This window comes from Micropterus salmoides, unplaced genomic scaffold (assembly GCF_014851395.1).
Source record: "Micropterus salmoides isolate LMB-PRFRI ecotype aquatic unplaced genomic scaffold, ASM1485139v1 Ms_hic_scaffold_7, whole genome shotgun sequence".
Taxonomy (NCBI): Eukaryota; Metazoa; Chordata; class Actinopteri; order Centrarchiformes; family Centrarchidae; genus Micropterus; species Micropterus salmoides.
The window spans coordinates 24,142,708-24,153,877 of record NW_024044459.1 but is presented as its reverse complement, the minus strand read 5'-3'; the positions used below and the strand labels follow the sequence as shown (position 1 = coordinate 24,153,877).

Genomic DNA, 11,170 nt, shown 5'->3' with positions numbered 1-11,170 from the left:
CGACTACAAAACCGATTAACGTATAAGGGTTTTGCGACCCCTGTTACTTTTTATTTTGCTTCTGAATGGCAACAAAAAGGGATGCAGTCTCAGAGAGCACCAATGCAAGAAAGCTGTCCTTCTCGTGTCTTTCTCTCTCCCTGTCCAAAAAGTTCAGTTACTCTTCCTAAAAAATTAAGGCGAAAAACCGATAGATCCAACCGATGTTTCCTGTCTGTTTGCATGAAGTATTGGTTCTGTATTCAAATTTAAGAGAAAAGAAACAGCTAAATGTACCTTACATATCAAAGGGAAAATGCTACTTAATTTGTTCATCTATATTGTTTCCTTACAAATACTACCACTTTAGATTTAGTATAATGATAATAATAATATATTAATAACTTTATTTATAAAGCACTTATCAAACAATCAAAGCACTTAAAAAAGTGCTTCACAAAAGAAAAAAGGGACACAAAACACACCATAGAAGACAAAATGCATGAGGAGAAAAAATAAAAATGGAAATCACAAATAAGCAAACAGATTGACTATATGAATAAGACTAGAATTAATAGCAACGCTATATAACTAAAATAAAAAACAGGCAGCTCAGATGAAATCATGATATGCCTTCCAATAAAAGTGCATTTTTAAAAGAGAGTATATGATTATTTATTTACTCATGTTGTTTTTATTTTTATTCTATTCTAATTTTACATATATATATATATGTTCTGTGTGTGTGTGTGTGTAGCATGAAGAGGACTTCCACTTTCATGTCAATGTGCACCCCTGTGTTGTAAAAAAGATAAATAAATGAACCTTCAATCTTGTGTGTGACAAAGATAAACATGAGGATCTAACTTAATAATGATATTTATTCATCATATTTTTATTTGAAATACATCAAAATTCCAGCATCTCTGTTAGGGCACGTTATGGAAAAGAAACCTTGTGTGACCAAAACAATTTCTCTTAGACAGTGCGTTGCTTTCATCACTCTGGAGGGGAAGACCTGCCGCTTAGCTCTGCTGAAGAAGGGAAGCCCAGTATGTGACCTGTAAATGTCTCCATAGATATCTCATCTGGGATCACACACTCGAGTGAATATTCTGAATCTTCACCTGCAAAAACACACACACACACACACACACACACACACACACACACACATTAAAGAGTGATGATTTCAGCCCTTATGTGAATCCCCATCTTATGGTTTGTGAGTGAGTTTTTGTTTTACATACTGTCAGCTTTACATATATCATGCTCAGAAGGTTTCCCTCCTCTTTCTTCTTCTTCCTCCTCTTCACTGAGGCCTAAAAGTGTTGTGAAGCACTCTGCCACCTCTTCCTCTGTCATGTGTTCTCCTTTAAAAGATATGCATATGTTGGACTTTGGGCCACGTTGACAATGAAACATACGTATCTCGAAACTGTAACAGAGAATCAGTCTTTTTCTCAGTAATGTAACAGTAATAAAAACAGACTGGTCATTTTCTGACATCTGCAGTGTACCTCGAGCCTGTAGAAGTTCTAGCAGCTTGTGTCTCTGCAGAACAATCTGTCCTGTACTATCACGGTGACCAAGGACGTCAAAAGCTAGAGCAAGCTCATCGCTAGAGATGCCGAAGGCTGGTCGGTGGTTGATATACAGCTTGATGAACTCTTCCAGGTCAATGTCGGTCACATATTTTCCTGTTTCGGCATACTTGCTGAACTTGACCTCGTTATGCATATCCTCTACCTGGTAAAAAAAAAAGAAGCAATTTTAAATACAGCTTCGAAGTGTCAGCCACTTTTTGTGATCTTTTCACTGTCCAATAAGATCAATAAAATGACATTTGCTGCTGAAAAATGTCACTTCAGTTAAACGCATTTACCTCTTGCTCAGTAGGGTAATAGGCCAAAGCTCTCATAAGAGAGGGAGCTTCTGACAGGGGGATTCTAGTAGATACTTGTCGTTTCTCCAGTGAGTCGATGCCTTGATGACGGACTTGGCAGTAATAGAAAAAGTCTTCCATCTCCTAATGACAGAAAAGCAAATAAACTGAGGACCTGTGGTTAATATGGTATCAGAAATGCCTAAAACCCAAAGGTAGGAACTCCAAGGAAAAACTGATATCTTAATCTTGTGGCCTTGTATAATCTAGAAACACACTATATGTTTAAATACCAGCAATGATGTCCAATAGCAAGTAGACAACCATTGTATGTTGAATGTTATATTTTGCCAAAAGATATATACACTGTTAAAAATAATCACCCAACTCTCATAAAGAGTAACCACAAAAACAATGCAAGAAAACCTAAATACAACTAAATCAAATTCACCATTTAAAAGGGAAATCACTATAAATTGCTGGAAGAACCAGATCAACTCAGTGATACTACATAAGCTAAGTTAGTTAAGCCTTTATGGATCCCGACAGGGGAAATTCAGATAGTGCAGCAGCACAAGGATATAAATACAAAAACTATAAATTGATTCGAATCGAATTAGAACTATATCAAATTGAAATATTAACTATAAAAATTTTAACTATACATAAGCAATTAAACTCAAAATCACAAGGCATGAAGGTACTATCCATATACAAAGGCTCAATAAAACTGTCACTGTGTTGAGAACAGTATAATTAAAACCACAGGGCAAAAATTGACTTTAAACAAGAAACCAAATTCTTAAAAACACATATAAACATGCATAATAACATAATGCATAACTATAATAACCTTGATGGCACTGCACATTAGGCAATAGGACAAGTGTTTCTTATTTCAAGTTAACGGAATAATTTCTGGCTGTTCACTTAACATTCGTCGTAGGGAACACTTTTAACTCACCCTGTAGAACTTGCCGTCTCTGCCTCCCTCTAAAAGAGTGTAAAAGGGTACCATGTCCTTTCCTCCCAAGGCAGAAGCTGCCTCCAATGCACTGCATACACAACAAGAGAAGGGATTAACTCCAGAAAACATGATTACACTGCTCATGCATTTCCTCTGGTTCTCAGGTTGGTACCATTAAACCTTACTTTAAGCTTATCTCCCACGACAGGACGGTGCAGTCAGATCCTCCTGCAGTGAAAACAAACCGGCCATCATAGGAGCAGGCAAAAGAAGACACCCCTGTCGGATGGCAGATCAAAGCATTGGACTTGTAGGGGTTCCCGTCCAGAGGGAAAATCTGAAGACCCACCTGGAAATACAACACACTCTTGGTGGTAACATCAATAATGTGTATTGCTCTCACTAAAACGGCACTGGGCTTAAAACACAACTTAATTTGAATATGGTTGAAAAGCGTCTCACAAAGCAGGATTACACAAAACATATTCACACAATACATTTGTCCCACTTAACCCATAAAAATATGACCAAATATATTTTATTAACACTGACAAGAGGAACAGCTTGTTTGACAAGTGTTAATATAGGACAATAAAAGACAATATTTTTTTACTGGTAATAAATTACTTATTTTATACATAGAGCCCCATTTTGATTTTACAAAGCAGGTTAATTGATAAAATACCACAAACAAAATAAAGCAGATCATTTAATAAAATACTACAAGCAAATGCCAGCACTGACCATGTCCTCTGTGATGTATGCCAGGTAATATGAGTTAGTCTCAGGTTCTTTAGACATGGGAAGGACCGCTATTTTCTTAATGGGAGAGCCATATGCTGGGCCAAGGACAGTCTTTCTGTAACACATGTAATAATATTTTACAGTATTTGCGGTGCCATTATTTAACAATTAACATGATCTTGTTACATGGTTTCACAGACCTGCACATCTTGGTGGTGCTGTTGAAAAGCTTCATCTTGTATTGGTCTGAGGCAACGAGAAGAAATTGCTCTGCAGTGAGGGGAGGATACCAAGTCATGCACATTGGCACAGTGCTTTGCTCAATGCGCTCCGAGCTTAGGATGAGAAGCTTATTCACATCACTGTTTTCCAGGTCATACTCCACCTATTAATCAGTCCCACACATGCACTAAATTAGAATTTGGCATAAAAAGCAGTATGACAAAACATCAAACTAGTCCATAGTCCTACAATTTTGACAAAGTGAACTAACCAGTCGGCAGTCCATTCCCAGAGAGAGCAGTCTGGGCTGGGTGCTGTCCAGGTGAACCCCAAAAAGAAGGTCTTTAATGGGCTTGTAGTGTGAGTGGTATCTGCCCAGGTACGTCCAACGAGGCAAAGAGCCTTTATTAGTCTGTAAGAGGAAGACCGTCACTGCTTTTCCAGCATCCTAACAGAAAACAAGGAAATAAAACATCATCATACTTGAAGTTATAAGAATGTTAAAGCATAGAATTTCATAGGATTTACAATCCGCAATCATAGCCACAAATCTATGTTCTTTCATAATCACAGCTGTAGCAATAGGCCAAACTTTATATAATAAATTCCAGTCCAGAACCACTGCTGCTATTAACTAAGTTCAGACATATTACACTTGATCATCAAAAAGGCCTTGCTCACCGCAGTGGCGAGATACTGTGAGTCTGAGGAGAAAGTGATGTGATGAATGCTGTCTTCAGTGTAATGGAAACACTCCTCTGGATGACTTTGTAAAGTGCTGGAATTGAGTATGTGAACAGCTCCGCTGGCAAAGCCAACTGCCAGGTATATTCCTGTCCAGAGACAAAACGGCGCCTCTTTACATTGCAGAATGTAATGACAAATTAGGAATTCATGCAGCAGCTGGCTAACGCTGGTTATAAGCAAAAGCATTTGTTCGTTGCAAAGACAGCTGGCTCACCTTGAGGGTCAAAGGTGACACACTGAATGTGCTTCTCTGTCTCGAAGACCCTTCTGCAGATGACCACTTTGTTGTTATAGTCCCACACTTTTAAAATACCCCTCTGATTCCCCATGGCCACAGCTGGCTGTTTGGGGTGGCAGGACACTGCATGTAGAGGCTCACAATCCTCATGTAGCAGGATGTGAGGGATGCCTTTCTGTGTATTCACATGTACTACTGTGGAACTGACTGTGGACGCAACAAAGTTCCTGCAAGAAAAAGAGAGGTCAGCTTGGCTAAAACAAACAGTTTAGACTGAAGACATACTAGACTGTATTTCTTCTACCTCATGATAAATGGTTTTGCCTCGAGAGCACAGTCCTCCAGGTATCCCTCTGTACACTCTTTGGAAAAGGAAATGGAAATAATAGTGTCCAGGTTGAATTCACTGTACCAAGTGAGAAGTATGAAGTCTTCATCATAAAACTTGATGTGACCTTGAGTGTCACCAGTTACGATACAGCTGTGATATCAAACAACACACAGACAGAGAGAGATTAGAGACCAATAAATTCATGCCACTTTTATAAAACAATAACAATGAATATTTCTGGCTCTGGCTACCCGTCAGTTACGGCGAGGGCAGTGATCGGATCTTTCTGAAGGTGAATGAGCTTGACTTTCTCTCTGGGGAGGCTTCGGTTTGCAGCTAAGTCTTCCATCACATCCCACACCACAAGGCTGCCCGCTGCAGTCGCTGTTAGGACCTGCCGCTCTCTCCAGTGAAACACAGACTGGCTGACTGATCCACAAGCCATATTGACAGTTTGAGAAGGCTGCGTGAATATAGTAGCATCAGATTCACAGGTGGCTGCATCACAGAACTTCTGGTGAACAGGTGACTCATTGCCATAAAAGACAATTTGATTTAATCTTCTACAGCATTTTTAATGATCATCTTTACCTTCTTAAGCTTCAAGGCAACGTATTGCAGACTTCCCTGGGCCTGAAAAAAGACCAGCTGATTTTTCAATAAACATACACAAAACAGCTGTATTATGTATATCAGTACACAAAGAAACTCACCCTGCTGTAAAATAACACCTGGCGTTCACTGCTGCTGAGCAGCTGAGTGCCATCATTTGGATTAAAAACGATGTAATCCTAAAAAACAATCAGACATTGGAACATTTGATCTCTTGAATGTCACATCCATTAAGTTATGTGACATTTAAATGTTGAAAGAAGACAAAAGTTACTTGCTTGAAAACCATGATTAGGATTGAGTTCAGTAAACCACAAAGGCTTTTCTGTTCCATTTGTCCAATCCCAAATACACACACACTGTGAAAAGATCAACATGTGGTTAGTAGATGGTGAATAGATGGAAAGACATTTACTGTTTCACACTGTCACACCCAAAATTAAATACCAATCATCTAAGCTGTTTTTGTGTTTTCTGAACTTGGAGTTGCAATTTTACCTCTAGAAAGAGTGCAGTTCTGAGATACTGACCATTTGATTAAAAGGTGCATTGTTTATATCTTTTAAAATGTTTTAACATAAAACAGTCCCTAAACCCTAATCCTAGAAAATACAATAAAATCATGACAGATGAAGATTGTAGATCCTAATATGCTGCACTATCAAGAGACACACAATTTGGAGCTTTTACATTTAATATGACAGAAAGTCACGCAGTGTTTGGTGGTGTTACACTCTTGACCTTTGTTTGAAAGGAGAAGTAACTCTTCTACTTCAAAATTAGAGTCCAGTGGGTGTCTGTTTCCTCTTAATCATCAACAAAGCCCAGAATGTGTTACTTGGCAAAACCACAGATCACAAATCCATCTCTACTTTTTCCTTGATTGGACATTTTGCAAGCTAGAATAAACAACAGTATATAGTCTGTAATGTTTCATTTACTCTGTCCAATCCAACCCTGCTTTCGTACTCACTTGAACTTCCTCAGCCCCGAGGGTTACCAGATGTTTTGTGTCTCTTGAAAATGCCATTGCTGTGACGCCCCCCTCTGGGTGGCAATCGAACAATGTATGCACAGGAATGCTGGAATATTTATATGTGGTTACCATCAAGAAGAATAGTTAATACATAAAAAATGCTAACATGTAGAATAAAAAGATATACCCCGAGTAGGAGTCCCATATCATCACAGTGCTTTTCGGCCCCTGGTCAGCTGATGCAATCCAGCGTCTGTCTTCATTCACACACATACATGAGATGGGGCGGGAGTGACCCTGAGGAGATTGATTATATACTGTACAGTGCACTTTTTAAATCAACAACGCAACCGGCATGTTAGTACTATCAAAAGATATCTGTAGCCACCCATGTTTCTCATGCTCCTGACTAAATCTGAAGGATGCTGTTTCATCTCCTTTTTTATTACATATTCCTCACAAAGAAGTGATTTATACCTGAAGTATGTGCTGGGAGTTTGAGGTGTGATTGTATATGATGCCAACATGAGCTCCAGCATAGAGGACCACCAGCTGATCATGGTCTTGCATAATGAAGGCGGGGAGAGTGGGATTCATCCCAAATACCCATTCCAGTGACTGAAAGAAGAGCAGATATTGTTTAGAGCCAATGAACGTTTCTCAGATAACACTTTTGTCTAATGAAAATACCTTTTGTTTGTGGTGAATATTTTACTGACTCGTCTGCACTTGTAGAGGGTCAATATACAAATAGATCTCATTTTGTACAAATACACACATTACCAAATACCAGACATACTTACTAATGCATGTGTTCCAGTATGAGTTATCTTCTTTGGGAAAAGTGTGTCTCTGGTTGCTGAGTAGACTTGAGACTGTCCAGTCCTCTTGAGGATGTCAGCCTCTGTTTCCTCTCCAACTCCTGCACTCCTCCTGTCCTCCTCATTGGTCTCTGTGTCCTCTCCAACTCCTGCACTCTTCCTGCCCTCTGTCTCTGTTTCCTCTCTAACTCCTGCACTCCTCTTGTCCTCCTCATTGGTCTCTGTGTCCTCTCCAACTCCTGCACTCCTCTTGTCCTCCTCATTGGTCTCTGTGTCCTCTCTAACTCCTGCACTCTTCCTGCCCTCTGTCTCTGTTTCCTCTCTAACTCCTGCACTCCTCTTGTCCTCCTCATTGGTCTCTGTGTCCTCTCTAACTCCTGCACTCCTCTTGTCCTCCTCATTGGTCTCTGTGTCCTCTCTAACTCCTGCACTCCTCTTGTCCTCCTCATTGGTCTCTGTGTCCTCTCTAACTCCTGCACTCCTCCTGTCCTCTTCCTTTGTTTCAGCATCTGACATTCTGTCTAATCAAACACTTCACGTCTCTGCTTGTGGCAAAGTTAACTTAGGTAACATTAGACTAAATCAGCCGAAGACTAACATTAGGCAATGAACGATTTCGCAAATAAATTAACCCGAAAACCCACCACCACAATAGCCTATCGATTTTGTATACTCAGCCTCATTTAAACGACAAAAACTTTATGTTTAAATCGCTTTCTATTAAGTCTTAACTTGTCTTTTGTGTGAAAAACAAAATCTCTAAAACGTTAGCTCCTGCGAAGCGTCTCGTTGCCAAGTTACCTTTGAGCAAGTGGAAGACGAGTGACGCGCTTTGAAATAGGTGTTCCGCTCAGGCATTTCAAATTAAGAGCACGATTAATAATACATTTTAACAGTTGGCTGCTTTTTATATACAGTTTATGGTTGGCTGCAGTTACCAGTATTTGTTATTTTTGTTTTTTGTAACGAATAATTGCTAAATTGAATGACCTTGATTGAATTAATTCTTGTCATATTGAAATATATAATATCATATTAAACAAACAGAACTTATAAAGATCTGATAAAGTATGATGCTGTTTAAGTTTAATTTCACATTTACAAGTTATATTACCAACGCAGCAAAGCAGACCACGGGAGGGTCTGGGTCCCATGGTCCATGTGGCAATTACAATGCAGTAATTAAATTAATTGCAAATGTATTTATTAGTAATATATACTAACATATATACTATTTGAAATAGGCTAATATAGTATTTGGCTGGTTAGCAGAGAAAAGGGAGTGAATTGGGAGCAAGTTTTTCCTCCTAGGAGAAGGGAATGGTCTTAAGACCAACAGTGACAGAAAATAGCCTGTTAACCACGTTAACAAGTAGGCCTTTATTTTGGGTTCTACCGGTTCTACCACTTCATCAGTTTCTGATGGGAAACTCTACATACATGAATTGCAAGGGGAAAAATCCCCTTTAAACCTGCCTTGCATGAAATGAGGATAAGAGGTAATGTTGATTGAATTGGGGTTCATGAAAAATATAAATTAATTAATAAATGTTGATATGATAAATTACTTATTGGGGAAATTAGCTTGTAGGCTATAGGCTTCATTATCATATTTGACATATTCATTTGATAAATCTAATTTAACTTTTGTCCTTTCTTAAAAAGACTGTTGAAGATGAATCACAGTCTTCCTGTTTAAAACACCACAGTTGTATTTGGAAACAAATTCTTAAAAACTGAGACTGGATGAAAACAGACAGGATATGGTCTGTTGTTCACTTTCTGGGTCATAATGAGAATCTGTAGAGGATATCAGAATATTTGAGGGGGATTTTCTCTTCTTGAACTAATTTTAGGGGCATTTACAAAACTCTGAAATAATGTATAATTGTTACATTGTTTTTATTTGTTTTTATCTGTTTTAAGTCTCAAGGAAAAGCACGCCAACATGCACATGGTCACTTGCACTGTTTCATATTTGGTAATTTGTTTTATAGGTGTAAAAACTAGTTTTTTAATTTTAGTATTGTATCATTTATTTTGAATTTTGATATTGTTAGTATTATGTTAATGTCCTTTATCACTTTACTTTATTCCACGCTATCCACTTTCTGCTGTAATGTTGAAATTTCTCACCTGTGAGACAAATAAAGGCTGATCTAATCTAATCTACTGTAAAATAAACACTCAATTTGCGGCGCAAAGATGTGTTTTATTTGAAAGATAAGTGAGAACCCCAAACCGCCCTGTTTAATTCTGAACGGCCTCAGTCATGCTGCTGCAGCACTTTGTTTTTCCCTCCGTCGGCTGTTGTGTTCTTCTACTCGCTTCTGTATGGCTACACATTAGGACTGCAGGATTACTAGGCCTAGCCCAGTTCGTGATATTTCTGCTACTGTAATTTCGATTTAGCAGAAATGCATATTTTGTGTAGACATAGCTATGGTTTATTTTCTTTGGACGTGGACAATCACCTACTGGCCGTCAAGTTTATTGAAATAATTTGATGGATGGCAGATAGGCTATATATATTAAAAAAATAGAAACAAATTAGGCATTTGGAATCGGATAAAAAATCGCTTCACGTTCTGTCTCAACACACCAAAAGAGAAATAATTGTTAAATTTTATAACAATAATAACTATTATTATTTTGTTTTTTAATAGTTAGAATTCATTTTATTATCAGTTGTGTGTATTTGTTGAATGTAAACTCATAAACCAAATTAACTTTTTTCTTAGTCACAGTGAGTCTTTTTGAAAAGATTTACCGGAAGTGCTAGAATACTGTCATGTCAGCATTGACGGCACTTGACGAATCTAACTTTTGTGGTGCAGTTTGTAAATGTGACCACTGGGGGGCAGTGAATCCCCTGATCCTAAACAAACGTCATGCATCATGTGAATCACTTGGAAATACTTGGATTTTGGGGAAGAGGACAGTTTAGTCTGAACTATTATAATTATGTACATTTTGACTATCTGGGAATCTTTTCATTAAAAGAAAGAGACCTCAACACAATACATTAAATATAATATGAATGATTGAATAACAGGCAAGACATGAGGCATTATGTGTTTTCAGTGACTGGGAAAGGCTGAGACAGATTACTTTGACAGCAGAAAAAAACGTGAAGAACCTGCTGAGGTTGTTTTAACAGAAGATGACATGCAGGCGGAAGAAGTGGAAGAAAGCAAAGAACAGAAAGTAAGTAGGCCTACGTAAGTAAGCAGGAGATTTAAAACCATTTATAGGCCCACAACATAACTACTATGCTCTAAGTCTTCAAGAAAGTTTGTTTGGAGGATATCAGAACCCATAAAACTATCAAATATTCAGTATAAACTACAAACAGCAGTTTGATAACCAAGTAGGCTACGTGTTATTATTAAAGTATCAGGCAACTAAAATGAAATTAAAAACCAGAGAGAATTTTCAAAATCACTATCTGTATTTTGCCACTAACGAATGTAAACAACTGAGAACAATTAGCATTTTTCAATAGCTATTTGCTATTAGCTTCAGTTTGGCCATTATATTTTAAGAGTTTTCACTGGACATATCGTCATGTCTTCATTAAGGGACTGTGATTAATTTATGCATCGCTGTCCCTCCCTGTGACCACTGATCAATAAAATCATACTATGT

The 11,170-nt window shown here is 38.0% G+C and overlaps 1 protein-coding gene across 2 annotated transcripts; it reads right to left on the bottom strand.

The window, feature by feature from the left end:
* Positions 1–840: 840 nt before the first annotated feature.
* On the bottom strand, positions 841–8,311 carry cfap251 (cilia and flagella associated protein 251). 2 transcript variants are annotated; one of them, XM_038702958.1, is made up of 20 exons: positions 7,505–8,311; positions 7,179–7,319; positions 6,889–6,998; positions 6,699–6,807; positions 6,004–6,084; positions 5,827–5,904; positions 5,705–5,746; positions 5,365–5,576; positions 5,087–5,263; positions 4,759–5,009; positions 4,479–4,630; positions 4,069–4,245; positions 3,776–3,960; positions 3,576–3,690; positions 3,017–3,180; positions 2,829–2,919; positions 1,865–2,008; positions 1,500–1,728; positions 1,230–1,352; positions 841–1,106 (listed from the first exon to the last, which is right to left on the bottom strand). In XM_038702958.1, the coding sequence occupies exons 1-20, from the start codon at positions 8,036–8,038 to the stop codon at positions 979–981; spliced, it is 3,243 nt and encodes a 1,080-aa protein (XP_038558886.1). In that variant the 5' UTR covers positions 8,039–8,311; the 3' UTR covers positions 841–978. The 2 variants fall into 2 exon arrangements, with proteins under 2 accessions (XP_038558886.1, XP_038558887.1); XM_038702959.1 differs by having other exon boundaries at positions 1,242–1,352.
* Positions 8,312–11,170: the final 2,859 nt, after the last annotated feature.